The sequence below is a fragment of the Mustela erminea genome, chromosome 11 (genome assembly GCF_009829155.1).
Source record: "Mustela erminea isolate mMusErm1 chromosome 11, mMusErm1.Pri, whole genome shotgun sequence".
NCBI classification, from domain to species: Eukaryota; Metazoa; Chordata; class Mammalia; order Carnivora; family Mustelidae; genus Mustela; species Mustela erminea.
In genome coordinates, this window is record NC_045624.1 from 56,607,938 (window position 1) to 56,630,040 (window position 22,103).

The following is a 22,103-nucleotide window of genomic DNA, read 5'->3' on the forward strand; positions in this document are numbered from 1 at the left end:
TGTTCTTTGCTTCCCCTCTACCCCACTATGGTGGATCATGGTGGCTTGAAAAAGAAAATGAGCCAAAGATGAGTTTTTTGTTGTTGTTGTTGTTGTTTTTTTAAAGGCATGAGCTCTCACTTGATATGTCTTATGCAATAGATTTTAAACCAAGTTTATCTGTCTTTTTTTCCCCAGTGGTTTATTGAATTTGATTTTGGTTTGTTCTTTTCATTCAAGCTGAGTTGAAATTGTACTTCTTCATTTCTTTTCCCTTATAATATTTATGTTCTTAGAACCTATGAGAATGATTTTAGAAGTCTAAAGTAAATGTCAATTTATTTATTATCATTTATTTATCAGAATGACATGAAAATAATAAAACAGAAGACATAACAACACAAATAGTCTTGAGTACTTGTTATTTTTAGGTTTTAATGGACTGAAATGCAGGTCAAATATCTGTGTATTCCACTTGTGTTTTGGAGATCAATTGGCAGGGCTTGGCAGTTTGTTTTTTCTTTTATCTCAGAAATTTGGGACCATCCCATCACTTTGTCATTATTAAAACAGAGCCATGTATTACTTGGCAGATGGATTTTTTAGTAAATTTTAAGTAAATGCTTAAAAGAGGTTAAATAGTCATCAAATCTAAGTTTTTGAGGTAAGACTGATTTTGATTTAGCTGGACTTCTGTTTATTGAAGTCTGTCAGTTTTTTCCACTATTTCATTTTTTATTTGGTTTTAATCATCATAAAATGGTCCTCAGTAAATTTTTTCTTTTTCAAGAAAAAAAAAAGTTAAGCTAATGTCAACTCTGGAAGAAGACTTAACTGAGTATTCCTGTTAACAGAGAAAACTTCTTACCCCAAATAAGAGTATAAACCTATATTTATAGTCCTTGAGGAAAGAATCTGAAGGTAGTGGTGGTGGTTGTTATTAGTACTACTATTATTGCTTTAGTTTTAGAAGCTAGAGATCTACTAAGAGGTACACAGAATGCACTTATTTAGCTTTATGAAAAGTATTAGGTATGTTAGGCTTTTATTTATTTTATTTTATTTTTTTGTTAATATGCAAAGCACAGAGGGATTCTGGAATTACCTTAGGCGACAAGAATTGAATTACAAAGATACATGATGAGATCAATAAAATAAGAGCTTTATTAGCTATCCATGCTTCACAATAAAACAGACATGGCTGCCCTGCCTGGTTAGCTTCCTGGTTATCTTGTGACCATCACTCGCATTAGACTCCTATTTTGTTAATCCCTGTGCTAGTGCTTTGCTATGACAGTTGACTTTGTTACTGTTTTACTACTGCTTTTATCCCTCTTAGCACCAACTGACAGTCTCAAGAGAAGATCTTATTTGTCAGATGAGAGTTATCATTTTCTCTAACTTATCTGTGTTGCCATGTGTTGCCATGCTAAGTTAGCTGCCAGGCCGTCACAGAGCATTAAACCAGCTGTAGAAATCCACCCAGCTGTGGATTTCTAATCTGTCTAGCTGTCTGTGGTCTGACATGGTAAGGGTCATTTATTTGAATTAGAGCATGGTACTGTTTTCTTAAGGAATCCCTCAGAAGACCGTTTAAGGTATGGTAGGCAGGCATTTGTGAGCAAAGTCCAGGAAGGAAAGCAGTGTATCAGGTGAGTACCTTGCTTGTCTTGAAAGGAAGTTTCATAATTAGACATAGTTACTACTTTTGTGCTAGGTGCTGCTTTATGGATTTCTGGGATCTTAGGAGAAGGCCATTTTATACTCCCAAGTTTAGATCTTTCATAGTTAGAAAAATTCACCAGAGACTTTCAAAGGGATGCTCTAAGTGTATATATCTTTGAATTTGTGGTATGTGTCCACATGAACACACCCCTCACAAAATCATCGTAAGTTAATTTTTAAGCCATTTTTGTATAGGAGGTCTGTAATACAGTTCTGTTTTTGAAGTGAGTAAACAAAAGTTGAGAGACATTTTGATTGCCCAGATTTGCATGATGTCTTAGAGCAGAGCTATGAAGAGAAGCCAGAATTCCTAACTACTTCTGTGTTAAAGTGTGTAATACCTATTTAGTGACTTAGAAAAACAAAAAGGGCTTCTTGTGTTCCTGGCATTTTTGTAATCTTATTTGGGACTTTCCAGTTGGGAATCTTGATTGTAAGGAACAGAAGTATACCTCCATTACCTCAAAAAGGAGAATTTAGGGAAGTAAAATGGAACGCCACTGGTCCTATGGGAAGTAAAAAGCTGATTAAGGTCTCAACTCTTTCTGTTTCTCTTCCTCTCTTCCTTCCCTCCCTCCCTCCCTCCTTCTCTCCAGCCCCCTTTCTCCCTCCCTCCCACTTTCTCTCTTACAGGTAACTACAAAGTCTCTCATCTCAGCTTTTCAAAATGTATTTGTGTCATTTTGAGTTTTTCTCTCAGTTGGCTTCCATGCTTGCTTACTGACTTCTTATCCCTTAAAATGGCCATCCCAGCCCCAGAATGTACGTGTTCTTTTTCAGGTTCATTGCCCACCTTTGGTTGGCTACAGTTTGTACCTTTTCAAGTTACTGAGAGAGATCCTAGCTCAGATCATTGATGGAGTCAGGTCTCACAAGGTATACATTGTCTGTTAAAGTTAGTTGGCTTCCTTTGTGTTAGGTGTACACATGCCTGTCTAGACCAGGGTGAGTTTGGGGGAGGGAGAAGTAGATAGGATAGTTTGATTCTTGGGGGTGTGGATGGACAGGATAAGCAGATGACACCTGCCTTTTACAGATGTAACAATGACTGGTTTTATATTTCAAAGAAAAACTAGTTTTATAAACTCCTAAATAGGTCTTATATTTGGATGACAAAGACTGAACAGATCTTAGCATGGGACATCATACCCTATACATATGTGCATTGCAAAGTTCATTAATTGTAAATAATCTTTGAAGTCATAACTCTTCTTAAGTTTTCACTTCTAGATACATACTTTTAGGGGATATTTCTTTTTACCCCCCCACCCCTTTATTTTTCAGATTGTTTATTATATTACAAAAGGGATCTCCTCCTGAATTCATTCATGTAGTTATGCATATCACAGACTCTTTCAGTTGTATTACATTCCAGGCATTTTGCTAGTTGTGGGGAGATGACGTTGAACATGGTACATTCCCTGCCCTAAGAGAAACTTTAAATTTTGGAAACAGCTGTCCCTCTTGCAATTAAATAGAGGTTCGGCTCTCTTTGTACCTTTGATCCTGTCATCTGCTGCTCATTGAGTCACATTTATCTCACCTGAACTCTTTTTACTGTATCTTTCCCTAGAGTCTGAAATACCTACAAATCTCTTCCCATTCATTGCTAAACCTACTGCAGTAGGGTTCTGTGCTAGTACTCTATTGATGTTGCTCTCAGTAAAATCATTAGTTACCTTCTAGTTGTCACGTCCCCTGGACGTTTACTAGTTTTTATGGTACTGAACTATTCTCTAGCTTTTGGATACTGATGATTCCATCTTTTTTTTTTTTTTTTAAAGATTTTATTTATTTATTCGACAGAGAGAGAGATCACAAGTAGGCAGAGAGAGAGAGGAGGAAGCAGGCTCCCCGCTGAGCAGAGAGCCCGATGTGGGACTCGATCCCAGGACCCTGAGATCATGACCTGAGCCGAAGACAGCGGCTTAACCCACTGAGCCACCCAGGCGCCCTGATGATTCCATCTTTATTAGGGAGATACTGTTCTTACAGCTTTTGGGACTCCACCTATTCCTGATTCTTTCTGTACCTTTCTAAGCACGCCTTCTCATTTGTCTTCCTGGACTTTGTTTTTCTTTTTCTGCCCCTTAAAATATTTCAGTATGTCATTCTTGACTTGCTGACTTTTCTTGATCTGATTTATTCCATTTTGTAAGATGACTGTTTGTAACTGCAAATTCTGTATCTCTAGCCAGAGTAATCCCTTGAAAATAACTGTATTACTATATCCAGTTGCTTGCTGGCTACCTTCACTGGATAGATATCTTGTATATTACCCTTAACATGCCCCTTAGTGAATTTGACTGCTTCTTCCACAAAACAAAACAATAAACACACTGTCCCCCACCCTTGTTCTCCCATGTGTTGTTTGGGGTGATGAGCTTGTTCAGTCACTTATTACTCAAGCTTAAAAAGCTATGATGATGGCTTTTTCTCATGCTGCATGCATTAATTACAATACCTATCGGTTGAGTCATCTAGATACTTCTCCAGTTTATAGACTTTGTCCATGCCTACTACCTTTGCCCTAGTTCTGGCTTTTAGATAATATGACATAATTGCCCTTCTTAGGTTTTTCTGCCTCCAGGTTTGCCTGTTACAACTTGTATAGGTAGTTGATAGGATAGTTTAAACTTGTATATCCCATATGCTTCTCACAATCTGCTTTTTAAAAACGACCTTCACTGACTTTCCCATGGAAGTAGTTTTCTTTCTTCAGTGTCTACTCCTGTTGTCTTCTCTTTATCGGTTTCTCTGTTCTTCATCTGGCTATGTCCTGTTACTCCCTGAGACTGGTCTTAGGTATCACTTTTCTGGGATACTTCTCTAATTTGCTGTCTTTTCTCCCCTTCTTGGTGGGTCAGATTACATGTTCCTTCTTATGCCTTGTAATAACTGATGGATGCCTATCATTTTATTTATTGTTGTATATTTTTATATATATGTGATTCTCTTCCACAAGACAGTGAGCTTCTTGAGGCCCTGAACCATGCTTATCTTTTAAGCATGGTGGGCATATGATAGACCTCAGCAAAATTTCTTTTAAAGATTTTATGTATTTATCTGAGAGAGCGTGAGTGAGAGAGGGAGAGAGCACAAGTTGGGGGGAGTGGATAAAGTGCAGAGTGAAGGGGAGAAGCAGACTCTTCCACTGATCAGGGAGCCTGACACAGGGCTCGATCTCAGGACCCTGGGATCATGACCTGAGCCTAAGGCAGATGCATAACTACCTGAGCTACCTAGGTAAATGTTTGATCAATTAATGAAGGAAGCTTCCAGTCTAGAAAAGGCAGATATACATAAATAACTCTGTAGAATTTTAAATAGTGCTGTGGAGACAGAGAATGCAAGGACTGACCTTTCTTTTCTTTCTTTCTTTTTTTTTAAAGATTTTATTTATTTATTTGACAGACACAGCGAGAGAGGGAACCCAAGCAGGGGAAACAGGAGAGGGAGAAGCAGGCTTCCCTCTGAGCAGGGAGCTGGATGCAGGGTGTGATCCCAGGTCACTGGAATCATGACCTGAGCCGAAGGCAGCTGCTTAAGGACTGAGCAACCCAGGCACCCCCAAGGACTGAACTTTCTATCTGCTGAGAGGACTGACTTGATGGAATATATAAGTTTGACCTGGTTCTTGAAGGAAACTTGATAGAGATTCTTGCTGAAGAGGAAAGGTAACCATACTAGAGGATAGACACAAGAGAACAAGTTATAACTCGGGGTAACTAGGTATTTCAGAATATTTTCAAAGGTCATTTTGGCAGTAAGATGGATAGAATAGAGGGGAGGCAGGAATTGTAGTTTTGTAGGCTATAGTAAAGGTTTTGTCTAAGACTTTAGTGGTGAAGAGGGGAAGGCCTCAAGAGATATTTAGGATATAAAACATAATTAGTTGGATGTGATAGTTCCAAAAGGGGACAGTTCAAGATAACTTTGAGATTTATCTTTTCAGTTAGTGGATAGACACTGATGTTCTTTTTAAGTAGGGGAATATAGGAGATACTTAGGGTATGTAATGAGTTTATTTTTGGACATGATTAATTTGAGTTACCCATGAGAAATTTAGACAGAAGTATTAAGTATGCATTTTAGTGTAAATTTTAGAAACTCAAGATCCCCCCCCACCAAAGATAATCAAGGGTATACTTGCAAAGCGGTATTAATTTTCCTTGACCTCTTATTTATTTATTTATTAAAGATTTTATTTATTTGTCAGAGAGAGAGAGAGTGAGCATAGGCAGACAGAGTGGCAGGCAGAGACAGAGAGAAGCAGGCTCCCTGCCGAGCAAGGAGCCCCATGTGGGACTCGATCCCAGGACACTGGGATCATGACCTGAGCCACCCAGGCATCCCTTCCTTAATCTCTTTTATTTCCTTTTATTATTAACCACTTTAACAGCTTTCAGAGATTTGGGTGCCTGCGTAGCTCAGTCGTTAAGCGTCTGCCTTCAGCTCAGATCATGATTCCAGGGTCCTGAAATGGAGCCCTGCATCAGGCTCTCCGCTTAGCGGGAAGCCTGCTTCTCCCTCACCCACTGTCCCTGCTTATGTTCCCTCTCTCGCTCACTCTCTCTCTCTGTCAAATAAATAAATAAATAACTAAAATCTTAAAAAAAAAAAAACCCACAAAAACAGATTTCAGAGATTCCTCATTGCAGTCCCTATTTGTGCTTTCTTAATTTTCTTCCTTCCCTTTTTCATCCATTGGATTCTTCCTGAGGCTGTTAGTTTATTCTTTTTTAAAGTGTTTGTTGTCAGACTAAACTAGGGATAAAAGAAAGGCCTAACTCATGTGTGTGAATTTAGATCCCTTCATGAAGTAAGCATCATATATATATGTATGTCTTTATGCCTTTGCCTCAAGTAAGTAATAGGCTGTCTGCTATTTTTAAAACACATTACTCTTGGTTTATCTTTTCTTTTCCCACTTTTGATAGTGACATAGTTGTAGACCAGTATTTTACATCTTTAAAACAGCTGTGAAGTTATGATGATGAATTATATCTTCGACTTAGACTCAAATAAACCTTTTAGCAACTGTAGGTACTGTAGCAGTACTGAACTCCTGTTTCTGGCTGATTTTCACGGTGGTTGTTGCCATTCACTTTTATCTCATTGTTGCCTTGCAGGACTGATTCCACTGATTCCAGATTTCTCATATTTTAAAAAAGATTTTATTTATTTATTGGGCAGAGAGAGAGTGCCAGAGAATACAAGCAGGAGGAGAAGCAGAGGGAGGAGAAAAGCAGGCTCCCCACTGAGCAGAGAGCCTGCTGCTGGGCAGATCCCAGGACCCCAGGATCTTGACCAGAGCTGGAGGCAGATATCTAATCAATTGAGCCACCCAGGCACCCCCAAATTTTTCTTTTAAAAAAAAAAAAAAGGTCAAAAAAAATTTTATTTATTTATTTATTTGACAGAGGAATCACAAGTAGGCAGAGAGGCAGGCAGAGAGAGACAGGGAAGCAGGCTCCCTGCTGAGCAGAGAGCCCAATGCCAGCCTCCATCATAGGACCCTGAGACCATGACCTGAGCCAAAGGCAGAGACTTAACCCACTGAGCCACTCAGGCACCCAAAGTTTTCATTTTTTAAGAAAAGCCAGAAACTGTGATATGTATGTGATGTTTTAAATATTTACTCAGAATTTAAAAAAAAAATACTATGTTGGCCAAATAAAACACACCAGTTTTTTATCCCTTTCTCAAAACTTAAATTCTTTCTGGAGAAGATCAACCAGCATCACCTACTGAGATATTTGAGATGTGTTTAGTTCTATTGCATATGAGGGTGAGAAAGGAAACTTGAGTGGAAGTCACAGAAGACAGTAGTGGCAGAAGAGACAGGCTCAATCCCTTGGTTTGGAAGATTGAGTAATAATTGGGTCGTGAAGTCAAATGGGCTGAGATTTACACAATCTGCCGTAAGTATCCTGACAGTGAATTCTTTTTTTTTTTTTTTTTTTTTAAGATTTTTATTTATTTCTTTGACTGACAGACAGACAGACAGATGGTGAGAGACACACTACAATAGGGGGAAAGGGGAGAAGGAGAAGCAGGCTTCCCATGAGCAGGGAGCCTGATGTGGGACTCCTTCCCAGAACGCTGGGTCGTCACCTGAGCTGAAGGCAGACGCTTAACCACTGAGCCACCCAGGCGCCCCTGACAGTGAATTCTTGTACCTTCAGTTCCTTATTTGCTGAGATCTTGATTCTGAGCACCATGTTCAGTTAGGGAGCATATTTTTCTTATTATTTTATCCTGCATATTTAAGTACCGAATTAAAAAACACCCTCACTCTCCTCTCTCACTGTCTCTTTCTTTTTCTTTCTTTCTCACCCTCCCTACCCCTCCCCTACTCTGCTTTGTTGTTTTGTCCCAAGAACGCAACCCACATAAATAATGTTTCTGTCAGTTTCAAGTTCAGAACACCTGATTTACTAAATTAACTGAGTGTAATTTGTTAGGGCTTACTGTATTATCTTGATTTATTTATTTTTATTGAGTCAAAGTAAAGAATTTTTATAGGAAGTCTACTAATTCCATGAGAAAATTGGAGATTTATTGGAACTGACTTTTGGCTTTTCTGTTTGTTCTTTGTGGGAGGGAGGCCTAAGGATTCTTTTTTTTTTTTTTTAAAGATTTTATTTATTTATTTGACAGAGAGAGAGATCACAAGTAGGCAGAGAGAGGCAGAGAGAGGAAGGGAAGCAGGCTCCCTGCCTAGCAGAGGGCCTGATGCGGAGCTCGATCCCAGGACCCTGGGATCATGACCTGAGCTGAAGGCAGAGGCTTTAACCCACTGAGCCACCCAGGTGCCCAGGCCTAAGGATTCGTAAAAGTAGAAGTTGGGAGTTTTGACTATGCATGTTTTAGCAACAGCTTTCACTTGTAAATAAAGTACACTTGCATAAAAATTAGACTTTACAATTAAAATTATATTTAAAAAATTACAAAATTCATGAAATGATTCTAAACAGTTAATTTTAATACCATATAAAAATAATTTTATGGTTTTTTTTTTTTTACATTTTATTAAAAGGTAAATGAATTTTGAGCTGCTTGACATTTAGCATTCTTTTGGGCATTGGTAAGGTTGACTGTCAGTTTATTATAGTTCATGACTGGTGCCAACTTGTTATTATTTTCTCCCTTTGTAAAGTCTTTTTGTACTTGAGATTATTTGTATGTGGTTTTTTTAAAAAAAATGTTTTATTTATTTATTTGACAGAGATCACAAGTAGGCAGAGAGGCAGGCGGAGAGGGAGGAAGAAGCAGGCTCCCTGCTGAGCAGAGAGCCCGATGCGGGGCTCCATCCCAGGACCCCGGGATCATGACCTGAGCCAAAAGCAGAGGCTTTAACCCACTGAGCCACCCAGGCGCCCCTGTATGTGGTTTTTAAAAGACTTTAGGGATCAGTTTTCAATTACCACAAAATTTAGAGGAATATACGGAGATTTTCTGTTTATCCTCTTCTCCCAAATATGCAGTCTCCTTTCTGTATCACCTACAGAAATGGTAGATATTTTTTGTCGAGGCTGAACTTATATTGACACATGATGGGTTCTCCATGTCTTTTCATGGCTAGATAGCTCATTTCTTTTTAGTGCTGAATAATAATTCATTGTCTGGATGTACCATAGTTTATTTATACACTCATCTACTTTAGGCCATCTTAGTTGCCTCTAAGTTTAGGCAGTTTTGAATAAAGTCCTATAAACATCTATGTGCTGGTTTTTGTGTGGAGATGTTTTCAGTCCCTTTGGGTAAATGTTAGAGTGATTGCTGGATCATATGGTAAGAGTATATTTAGTTTTAAAAGAAATTACAGAATTGTCTTCCAGAATGCCATTTTACTTATTTCCACCAGCATTGTATGAGAATTCCTGTTGTCCACATCCTTGTCAGTATTCTGGGTATTGGCCATTCTAATAGGTGTGTAGTGGTATCTCACTATGGATTTTTTTTTTTTTTTAAGATTTTCTTTATTTATTTGAGAGAGAGTGAGAGAGAGCATGAGAGGGGAGAAGATCAGAGGGAGAACCAGACTCTCCATGGAGCTGGGAGCCCAACGTAGGACTCGATCCCAAGACACTGGGATCATGACCTGAGCCAAAGGCAGTTGCCTTTTTTTTTTTTTTTTAAGATTTAATTAATTTATTTGACAAACAGAGATCACAAGTAGGAAGAGAGGCAGGCAGAGAGAGGGGGAAGCAGGCTTCCTGCTGAGCAGAGAGCCCGATATGGGGCTCGATCCCAGGACCCTGGGATCATGACCTGAACTGAAGGCAGAGACTTGAACCCACTGAGCTACCCAGGTGCCCCTGAAGGCAGTTGCTTAACCAACTGAGCCACCTAGGCACCTTCATTGTGGTTTTCATTTACATCTCCCTAATGACATATGTGGAATATCTTCTTCTATGATTATTTGCTCTCAGTATATCTTCTTCGGTGAGGTGTCTGTTAAAATCTTTAAATTACGATTGTTTGTTTTCTTACCTTTGAGTTTCAAGAGTTCTTTGAATATTTTGGATAACTCCTTTATCAGATGTGTCTTGTGCAAATATTTTCTCCTAGTCTGTGGCTGATCTTTTACTTATTGTGATAATGTCTTTCTTTGAGTAGGAGTTTTTAATTTTAATGAAGTGCAACTTATCAGTTAGTTATTTAATGGATGGCCCATTGTAGGGTTCCATCTCACAACCCTGAGATCATGACCTGAGCCAAAATCAAGAGTCGGATGCTTAACCAGTTAAGCCACCCAGGCACCCCAGTAGCTTTTTTTTTTTTTTTAAATAAATTAGAAGAGCTTTCCCAGGACCCTTCTCCCTTCCTCACTCACCCTTCTCTTATTCTGTAGTGGTGTTGTACCTAAAAAGGCATCACTCTACTGAAGGTCTTATAGTTTGTCTTCGGTGGGTTCTCTTTTTGGAGTATTAAAGTTTTGTCTTTTATTTTCGTCTGTAATCTATTTTGATTTAATTCTTATGACAGTTGAAGATCTCTTGTTCTTAGATTCACTTTTTTTGCATGTGGATGGTGTTTTTTTTCCCCCCAGTACCATTTGTTGAAAAGAATGTCTTCGATTACATGTAGATTTTTTGGAAATTCTTTTTTTTTATTTTATCTTTTAAATCTTTTTTTTAAAGATTTTATTTATTTATTTGAGAGAAAGAGAGAGCATGAGAGGAGAGAGGTCAGTGGGAGAAGCAGACTCCCCGCTGAGCAGGCAACCCGATGTGGGACTCCATCAGGACTCCAGGACCATAGCCTGAGCTGAAGGCAGTCACTCAACTAACTGAGCCACCCAGGTGCCCTGGAAATTCTTAAATAATGCATTTATCCCTCACAGCTTACTTTGTTGCCATTTATAAGTGGAATCTTTAAATATATTCAGATGTAAAAATATAAATAGCTTTGAGCATTGGGCTAAGTTCAGTAAACAAATGATATTCTCTGTCCTACTTTTAAATCAAACAGTACTTTCTCTGTGACACACTCTTGAATAGTCTTAGCATTTGTGAATCTTTGTTCACTTGGAGTTTTTATTATTGGAAATTACCAGGACTTTAGTACATAAAGTTTATAATCAGTTTGGAGAGTACCATTTTGATGGAAAAAAGTGAGTAACTGTAAAGAAAAGAGATTGATTTCCTTAACTGCACAATTGGTTATGGAAGACACTTTCAAAGGAGTTTGAATATGTTTATAAGCTCTGGAGGCTTTATCTTTTCTGCATTCCTAAACATTTTGTAAATCTTTTAAATCTTTTTATTGTGACATTTATGACATTTTTATGTATCATTACATGTAATTTTACTTAGTTTGTGAGCATGTTGAGGGCAGAAACTGACTCATTTTTGTGTGATTAAGACCTAATACATAGCTTTTTAATAGTTATAGAATCATATGAAACCCCCCAAAATAATTTTGAAGAACAGTAGTTCTTACATAAAATGTGCACATAACCACACACAAAGGAAGATATTAGAACTCATTACTTTATTTAACCTGTCTCTTGGTTGCTTTTTTTTTTTTTTTTTAAGATTTTATTTGTTTATTTGTCAGAGAGAGTGAGAGTGTGTGAGCACTAATGGGGAGTGGCAGGCAGAGGGAGAAGTAGACTCTGCTGAGCAGGGAGCCTGATGAGGTTCCCCATCCCAGGACCCTGGGATTTTGACCCAAGCCTAAGGCAGACGCTTAACCAACCAAGCCACCCAGGTGTCCCGATTATTGTATATATTTAAACAGTTTTTTTTTTTAAGCATTTCAAACATTAAAAGTAGAAAGATTAATATAATGAATTTCCTCTCCTCATGCACAGCTTAGACATTTATCAGCTCATGGCCACTTATATTTCATCTACATCCTTTTTTACTTTTCCCCACTCTCTACTTGCAGAATTATTTTTGAAGTATATTCTAGATACATGATTTAATCTGTAAATAATTCATTATGTGTCTGTAAAACATAAAGATTCTCTTTGTTAAAACATAATCATAATATTATTTTACCGCAAAAAAATAAGCAATGACTTAATGTCATTAAGTATCCAGAAAATATTAAGAACTACCAATTTGGGGCACCTGCATAGCTCAGTTGTAGCTCAGTCAGTTAAGCTTCTGCCTTAAGCTTGGATCATGATACCAGGGTCCTGGGATGGAGCCCCGCATCGGGTTCCTTGCTTAGTGGGGAGTGCCTTCTGCCCCTCCTCCCCCTCTCCCTCGGTCCCTCCTCCCACTTGTGCCTGCTCTTTCAGATAAATAAATAAGTAAATAAATAAATAAATATTTTTTTAAAACTATAAATTTGTCCCCTTTTCCTTCTTTCTCTTTTCATCCCTCTTTCTCCTTTCCTACTGTATTTCTGTGAAAATTAAGTAGGATAAGCTCTGCATACTGTAGTTGTAACCTGTAGTTTTCCCCAAACTCTCCTTCTCCCTCCCTTGTCCCCCTTTTCTTACTCTGTTTTTCCCTGGCCTTGCATTTGTTGAAGGAACTGGGTATTTTTTGCCCTTTAGTGTTTCTCACATTCTCTCTCTCTCTCTCTCTCTCTCTCTCTATATATATATATATATATATTTTTTTTTTTTTTTAAAGTTCATCTCCCTAGTATATTGTAACAGTTCATCTTCCTGGTATATTGTAACCGTTTCCCAGTCTTCTGCATTTCTTAAATTCAGATTCAGGTTTGATTACCTCCCTTCCCTCCCCTCCCCTCCGCACACCACCCCCCTCCCACCCAAGACTCTTTCATAGATGGTAGTGTATATTTTTGTTTGAAGAGGTGTATAATGTCTGGTTTGTTCTTCCTTCCTTCCTCCTCCCCTCCTCTGCTAGATCTCTGACATATTAAGGATTGCAATATGGTACTGTTCTAGTTGTATCATTTCTTCTTTATTATATGGAATATTTCCATAAAGAGAGACTTAATTTTCATAAACTTTCCAATTAACCTGATAAATGCTTATTAATTCTCTACCACTCTTCAAACACAGTTGCACCCTTTAAAGGAGATTAAAAAAGATAAAAAATCTTCATGATTTCATGAATTCAAGTATTTGAAATGCTCCAGTCCACTGTAGTTATTATTTTTAGTGATTCCATCTTTAGACAGTTGCAGCCTTTTCAGGTTGTTTGCTGAGTCCTTTTGACTTATCTTCAGTAGCCTTCAGTAGCTTTCTGGTATGTCAAGTTGCTGCAGGCCCATTTTTAAACTCATTTCCTTGAAATCAGCCATTGCTCCAGTAGCCCTGGTTCACTTCAGTGCAACTGTCAACATTATTTTTTACAGAAGTAATATTATCTTTTTTGTGATTGTTTTTATACCACTAATGAGCCACAGTTAAATTACTATATTTTAAAATGACTTAAAATAGTTTCTTTGTGTGGTTATTCCACATTCTTAGTAGTTAGATTTGTTTTACTTTGCTTTTCATTTTTAGAGAATGTTTTTTAAATTCTTTTTTTTTTTTTTGAAGATTTTATGTATTTATTTCAGAGAGAGCATGAGAGGGGAGAAGGTCAGAGGGAGAAGCAGACTCCCTGCGGAGTTATGTAGGAGCCTGATGTGGGACTCACTCCGGGGACTCCAGGATCAAGACCTGAGCGGAAGGCAGTGGCCCAACCAACTGAGCCACCCAGGCACCCCTTAAATTCTTTTAATATGTAAAATATTTATAGTGTCACAAAAATCAGATCTACACAGCAAGGTGTTTTCAGATGTCCTAATTCTTATCCCTGTCTCCTCTACCCCCATTTTCTTCATTCCTCATTGATCAGTGTAAAAAGTTTCCCTAGGGGCACCTGGATGGCTCAGTGGTTGGGCATCTGCCTTCGTATTAGGTGGTGATCCCAGAGTCCTGGGATCCAGCCCTGCACTGGGCTCCCTGCTCGGCGGGAAGCCTGCTTCTCTCTCTCCTATGCCCCCTGCTTGTGTTCCCTCTCTTGCTGTCTCTCTCTGTCTAATAAATAAATAAAATATTTTTTAAAAACTTTCCTGTATCCTTACAGTAAAAAAAATAAGCAAATGTGTGCATATTTATAATTCTGTCCCTTTCTTAGCTGAATGATAGCTATACATACTTTTACTAGTATGTAATTAAATTTTAAAAATAATTACGGGTAAATATGTTGATACAAAAAAATACAATTTTTAAAATATGCAAGATTTCTGTTCTGATATCTCGATGGATTCTAATAGCATGTAATTAGAAATTTAAGTGTCTTACTCTTTGGTAGCTTTAAAATTTTTGCTTTAATCAGTTATTTTTAAGGGAATATTTTTCCTTTTTGCGTGTCATATATATATATATATATATACATATATACACACAAACATTTATATATGTGTCATGTATATGTATATACAAACATATATATCAGTTTCATTCATAAACAAAGATATACACATATATCAGTATCATTCATAAGCAAAGAGAGACTTTCATTTCATATATATCAGTCTCATTCATAAACCAAAATAGACTTTCCCATTTCAAATGGGAACATTAGGAAAAGAATCTATTTTCTTTCTTTTTGATGGAGAGTAGAGGCTTATTTATTATTTAAAAGACATCTTTAATTTATTGAGATATTTATTATATATGTAGACTCCAAAACAATTTATATAGCTAGAAATATGTTGTCTCTGAAAAGCTCTTTTGGTTAATTTAATTCAGCCTTGTGTATCTACTAGACCTTTTATTAGAAATTCAGGAAACCTTGATAAAGCAGTTTTTCAATTTGAGGCTTTGCGTATTTATTGGAAGCCTGTCAGGACTGTTCTTTGCTATACGTCCTATCCACATTTTAGATACTTTTATGATTTTTCCTGTATAAGAGAAAATGTTGATTTAATACTCCCCCCCCAATACAGTAGTAGTTCTTTCAAGCCCCAATTCAGTGATTCCCAGTGTATGGGCTGTGGGAATAAGAAGGAGGTTGGCAGCCTAGCTTAGTTTGTATCCTGAATAAATAAATACAAATTCTGAATGTTCCTGCTATTGTTTTCAAACTGGGTATAGGTATTTTGCAACTGATAGAATCTAGTTTGAAAAACACTAATTTATTGTAGCTTATATTTGTCATTAGATGCTAAGAGTCCTAATTGTGTGTACTTCAGTAGTAGTCTGTGACCTTTTTTTTTTTTAAAGATTTTTTTAACCCAGACGCCCCAGTCTGTGACCTTTTATAACTACTGCTCTAATAAAAAGGGAAGGGTTTGTACAGGTGGTCATCTCTATATGTGTACATAATTCATTCTTCAGAATATATGACAGTTGAACAATAACAATACTTCTTTTGGTAAGGGAGAAGGGTTTATTATCAAAGAACTAAAAATATACACCCCCAGTTGGGAGAGGTAGGAGAGACTCTTTAGGTATCTAGTGGCTGTTATTTTTGCCAGCTGGGCGGTTAGCCATCTTGGAAACCAGGGTCATTGACTGTGGTATCTACCCTTTCCACAGGCTCTCTTATCTTTCCTGGCTCAATAACTGAATTGAAAACTCCCTATCACACTAGTCTTTAATCATCCTCCCAAGAACATGCTAGGTATCTTAAATAGAAGTGAGTAGAAGAGGATCTTTATTCCCTTGTCCTTAGAGTATGTAAAGAGGGATTTGGGACAAGTTGCCCCAGCAAATGTACTGATGATCCCTGTGTGGCTGCCGTTCTGTGGCTTTCTCCCCATCCATTAAGGAAGTAATGGATGTGGGTTGCTGTTGGCATATGTTGAGACAGCCAAAAGAACGTTTTTTTTGGTCCATCAGTCTCATGGAAGAACAAGGTCCAGTTTTTGGGTTTTTTTTTGTTGTTGTTTTTGGGTGGGAATTTGGTGTCAGTTGTACTGGAAGGAAGGTATAACTCTGCCTAAAGCCATAAGGTGTGGGGTAGAGGAACACTTCAAATTAGGGTCCTTTCCTTTTTCACTTTCCTAGACCTTTTCCTTGTCTTGCAATTTCCCCTTTCCCTGTCCTCTCCTTTTCTCCCCTCCCTTGTCTTTCCATTCCCTCCATTTCATTTCTCTGGTTAATATATTAAATATTTCCATTTTTAGTGAGCAGCTTCTTTGTACCAGGCTTTGGTTAAATTATATAATGTTGAATGAGAGGTTCCATGTCAGGAGTACATGCCATTGAAATTACGTGGAGCAGAACTTCCAACATATTTTAAGTGGAATAAAGTGGGAGGAAAACAATTTATAGTTGCAGTAGGCCACTCTTCTTTTGAGTGCTTATTTTTGTTCTTTAACTTGTATGATTTCTGTGACCCAAGTTGGCGCTGAAGTAATAACGGTTTGAAGATTCTTAGCCCTATCTGTCTGGCTGCCCTATGCCACATAATGTTTTCACATACACCAGGTCATTATAACTCTTGAGTATGGTTGACCCATTCTGTTGAGACATCAGAGTCCAATGTTCATTTCGTGGGAGCTCTGACAATGTGTTTTTATGAGATCTAAAATACCTGTTTCCGCTTAGCTCCATTCTCCCCCTGCAGCCAGGAGACTCTCAGTCTGGCTTTGCATCAAAATAGCTGTGTCCAAAAAAAAAAAAAAAAAAAATAGTTGTGTCATTATGAGGACAGTTACTTAACCAATCTGCTACAGCTAGACCTGACTTGAGAGCCTACTCAATGGGAATTCTGGATCAATGAGTGATATTGCAGAAGTTACACAATGTTAGTGGCAAACTGGAACCTATAATTTCTAACTTTTTATTTTTAGTACCGTATTATGCTACCTTCCCTATCATAAAAATAGGTGATGAGAGTCAAGTAAGATAAATGTCAGTAGGACTTGATAGGCATAAAATATTACAAGGTAAATTATTTCCGCTTGGTTTCTTTTGTCAGGAGGTATATATGATCCTTTGTATTATCCTTTTTTGGTTCTTAAGCATCTTGGCAGCAGGGATCATTTTTTATTTCTCTGTGTCCCTATGCTCAAGGCCAAACTGATACATATAGGTGTCAGGACATCCTAATAAATTGATACCCTTTGAAAGTGAAATTCTTTCCATTGTTTATGTAGGGTATATGATGGTTAAAATGATTGTCTAATAATAAATATTACATACTTCATATTCATGCCAGGGATTTATTACATTCATTACAAGTCATTTTCTGACTGATTTCTTGGGAAGCATATTAAAAAACTGAAAAGTATTTGATTTTAAAATGATTTCAGCTTTTTTTTTTCCTTAATGTTGTTGTCAGTGACAAATTTTTAAAGTTTAATAAGGAGTTGGGATTTGCCTAGGATCAAATCCCACTCTTTTTTTTTTTTTTTAAAGATTTTATTTATTTATTTGACAGAGAGATCACAAGTAGGCAGAGAGGCAGGCAGAGAGGGTGGGGAGGCAGGCTCCCTGCTGAGCAGTGAGCCCGATGCGGGGCTCGATCCGAGGACCCTGGGATCAGGACCTGAGCAGAAGGCAGAGGCTTAAACCACTGAGCCACCCAGGCGCCCCTGAAATCCCACTCTTAATTTACTAGCTTGCATAATCTCAGGCAGTTTTTTTTTTTTTTAAGCTTCTCTGTGTCTTAATTTCTCTGTTGCTAGACTAAGAATGAGAGTGACCACTAGACATTGCATTTATTTATTCCCCACAACAGACACATGAAATAGGTGAGGAAATGAAGGTGTGTAGTGGTTATCCATCTAATAAAGAGTAAAGGTAAGATTTGCACTCAGTCTGACTCCAGAGTCCATATTGTTTGGGCACTATGCTGTCCTAACTTCTGTATTACTTAAGTAAGTTGTTCAGGGAAATAAATGAAATGGAGTTTGTAGAATGTTTTGTACAGTTTTGGTTCTCAAAACTTTTTAGGTTTTGGAGTTTGTGAATAAGGTTTTGTGGACCTAGAGATTAAGGGGAATTATAAACATATAGTTGTTTTAAGTTCTAAACAGTTCTGTTAACTTGTTGGAAATGAAAGAATCTCAGACATAATGGATCAGCATCTTAAGAGTTTTTTGAGTCTGCGTTTTTAAGAGTCTGCATTTAAGATCCTTGAAGTTTGAGAAGTACTGGAGTAGATGATCTTGAAGCTTTCTTCCAATTCCCATTGGTGGGTCAGTGGTTCTAGGGAATCAGATAGCAAGGGTATTTTAGCACTGATTATTGTATTTAGAGAAGAAAATGATAATATATCAAGTATTATTTTAATGTAAATCACTGTAATAGAGATTTATTTCTATTTTTTGGCTTCTGTGTTAGGTCAGCTCTTGAGGTAATTAATACCTGTTTGAATTTGTAGAAAGTTTCTGATACGGTCCCAAATGATCCTGAATTTTATCATCTTGTATCATCTTAGGAAATAATTAGAACTCAATTTTTATATGGCTTTAAGTTCAGTTGTATTCCTTAATTTCACCATATAATGAGCCAATTTTATATGTGTGTGTGTGTGTAAACACTATGAAACTTTCTAGTTTTGTACAATTCACTATTCTGGTATTTCAATGAACAGTTTAAAATTTGAAGTTAACTATTGTAAAAAATTAACTGCAAAGCAAATGAACACTTGACTTACTTAATTGAATCTGTGTAATTTTATTAGTCTATAGAAAATAAAAATTCCTCTGAAAATTAAAGGATCTTTTGTAAATTTTTTTTAAATAGATAGTAATGTCACTTTTGTTCACATTAAATCATTAGTACCTGGCACATTGTAGTAGGTATTGACAAGTATGAATGAATGAATGAATAAAAATTTGTGTTTAATCATTTTTGCTACCATTTTCAAATGAGAGGCAATAAGATTGTGAAAACTTGCATTTTAGACATTTGAGCATCTCCCCATGTTAACTAACTGCTGCATTTTATAATCTTCCCCATATTAACTAATTGTGATTCTTCTCTGAAAATTATTTTAATTGTGAGAGGTATGATTCAAACAGGAGAAGAAATATTACATTTATTATGCTCCCTTCCTTTATGTACAGTGGTAGCTGCTTGATTTCATTTTTAAGACCTCTTAATATATCTAAATATATCTACATTGTTTAGCTTTGAAAAACTGGCTAGCAAGCATAAATCTAACTTTGTAGAGAAAGAATAATATTGCAAATATTAGGTCAGACCTCATTCAAGAAAGTAGTTTGAATAAAATATCTGGGTCATAGTCTGGTTTCACTTTCCCTGAGAGTTTATGAGAACTCTTTGCAGGGAAGTCAGTGGATAAGGTTTTGAAGGAATCTTGGGAAATAGTTGGGCATCTGGCAGGACTGTATTATGGATCTAGGTACACAGGTGTTCAGCTGACGTATTGTCAGAGGGATTGGACTGCTCTGTATTTTATTCTAAATCCCCTTGCTTACTTTCAGCTCTTAGAAGTCAGAGACCAGTTCTGTAGATGAAACAGTATCCCCAACTGATTCAGGGAGGAGATCATGAGGGCAAAGCAGAAACTTCATCAGTGGGGCATTCTGTCTTCTGGTTAAAAAGTGGCCAGTATAGGAAAAAGGATAATAAAAATACAAATGAACAAAAATTGCACCAGCCTTAAATAAAAGAAGAAATTTTAAAAAGCTTCCCCAGAGTGACATAAAAGAGAATATGAATAAATGGAAAAATATTACTTGGGGTAGGAAGACTCATTATTATAAATTCTCCTTAAATAAATTCTAAGATTTTTGTTCATATGTCATCTAGTTGAAAGCTTCTTATATAGTCATATATATATATATATATATATGCACATAGTAACCATATATATTTAAATTTTCTCCATAGCACTTACCCCATCTGATATAACTATATAAATTTATTATTTTTTCCCCTGGAATGTAAACTTAACAGAAGGTCATAAATTTATCAAAGTGTGCCTATCTTTCTCTCCTTACTAGAATGTAGCCTTATGGGGATATGTTGTTTTCCTTGTGGTTTCCCCAGCACCTTGAGCTTATAGCACATAGAAAACAGTTGATGACTGGAAAATGAGTGAATAAATAAAACTCTCCTTTCTCTCTTAATCCATAGAACTTATTGTCTATTCCATAGTTTTGTGGTCATTAATTTTGTTCACTTTAACATGTTATAATGCTTTCTATTATTTTCTTTTGGTTCAGTGTCTAATTGTTTCATTCCTATAAGACATTCTTCTCTGTGCTCCTTGATGGCAGGAATGGGACAAATGCTTCCTTTGTGGACCTCACAGTACAAGGCAAATGGATGTAGGAACTTGTGAATTGAATATGTTTATTTATTCATAATAACTTAAATTGCTAAAATCCAGTTTTCCTTCAACAAAAGGAGTATTTTAAATAAATAATACAATATAATTCTAAACAAAATAGGGTTTTTTGTGTATTTTTAAGGACAGAATTTTTGGAGATGTTTCTTGAGCTCATGGTATATTTTAGTAATGAAAGTTGGAAGTTTGCAATTATCATTTTACAAATTACTGCACACAATTTGAGTAAAAGATATAATTTTCATTGAGATGTGGATTTCTTACCTTAAAATTTTAATTTATAAGAAATATCTTGTTATACTGTAGTTAAGTTGGAACTTAGTTTTAAAATGAAATATTCTAAGCAAGTACAACTTTGTAGTCTACATAAATGTTTTTATAAATACTTTTTTTTTTTTTTTTTTACCATTTCTTATCCCAGCATATCATTCAACAATTTGTGTAATGATCGCTTGCTGTGCATTTCATTGTCACTATGTTTTAAAAAAATCGTTGCTGATGTACTTAAAGCCCTTTCTGCATATAGATTTTGTATACTGTTTCTTGGAGATAAATCTGTAAGATTGTAGTTAACATTTTCAAAAATAAATATGTAACAATTACTGAAACAGTAACCGTGTATGTTTAAAAGGAGAGATGTAAAACTATGTAACGGTTTTGTTGGTTCTTTTCTAATATATATGGACATTTGTTAAAAAATTTTTTTTCTTTGCTTTATTTCAGACCAGTCTATCCATATGGGGATGGGGAAGCCTTGGCATTGTCCTTTCTCTAATAACCTTTGGACCCTTTGTAATATTTTATTTGGCCTTTTATATCCTCTGCTTTGTGGGCGGGTAAGTATTCTCAATGACAATCTTACAATTCAAATGTTTACTCTTGTTAGAAATTGAAACAAATGACCATTAGAGCTCAATAAGTAAGAAAAAAATGACCATGAGAAATGGTAGTATAATTTATTTGTGAGTGCTATTTTTGCAAATTTTTTTTTACCAAAGTTAAGTAAAATAAGATATCCAGTAAAATAAAATTGGTGGCGATTATGATTTGTACCAGGAATATAGATAGTCATCTTCAAAAATTTTTCAGTTTTTAATTGTATAAAACTTTTTTGTATAATTTGAAAGGTTTTAAAGGTTTTTTTTATTCCTTATGGTGTTGCTACCTTTTAAGGCTGAAAATTTTTATTTATTACAATATTAACAGGATAATTGTTAAGTTTAATAGAGATGATTCCTCAGGTTTTACGTAGTATAGTAGAAGATACTATTTCATTGACTAGACTTCATACAATAATATTAATTATTTCTCTTAGTGAATTCTGTCATGTTATGGAAAATTCAAACACCTGATTTGCTATTTTTCTCTTCATTATTTGATTATGTTTTACATTGAGTTGATAAACCTTTACAAGAGAAGTTTCAGTCATGATTTAGTATAACTTCCTGTGCGGAGCATTTGGTATCAGATATGAATTATATCTAAGAAAAGTATAGAAAAGAGAGTTAGAGGATTGTTACTTACTCAAACCAAGTACCTTAACTGAGCTGAGTGTTTTGTTTTTACTATTTATATATATGCACGTGTTTGTGTGCCTGTATGTATGTATATATAAGATATGTTTATGTAATTATTTTTGGAATGAATACCTTTGAATTCTATTTAAAAAATCTTTTGAGGCCCCAAATATTTGGAGGA

General features: G+C 36.3%; 1 protein-coding gene across 3 annotated transcripts in view; it reads left to right on the forward strand.

Moving 5' to 3' along the window:
• SNX13 (sorting nexin 13) overlaps positions 1 to 22,103 on the forward strand; it is a 129,955-nt gene that overhangs the window by 23,970 nt on the left and 83,882 nt on the right. For all 3 annotated transcript variants that reach the window (XM_032303919.1, XM_032303917.1, XM_032303918.1), the window contains exon 2: positions 21,129 to 21,241. In XM_032303919.1, coding sequence (XP_032159810.1) covers positions 21,129 to 21,241 — 113 coding nt within the window. The remainder of the gene's footprint in view (positions 1 to 21,128; positions 21,242 to 22,103) is intronic.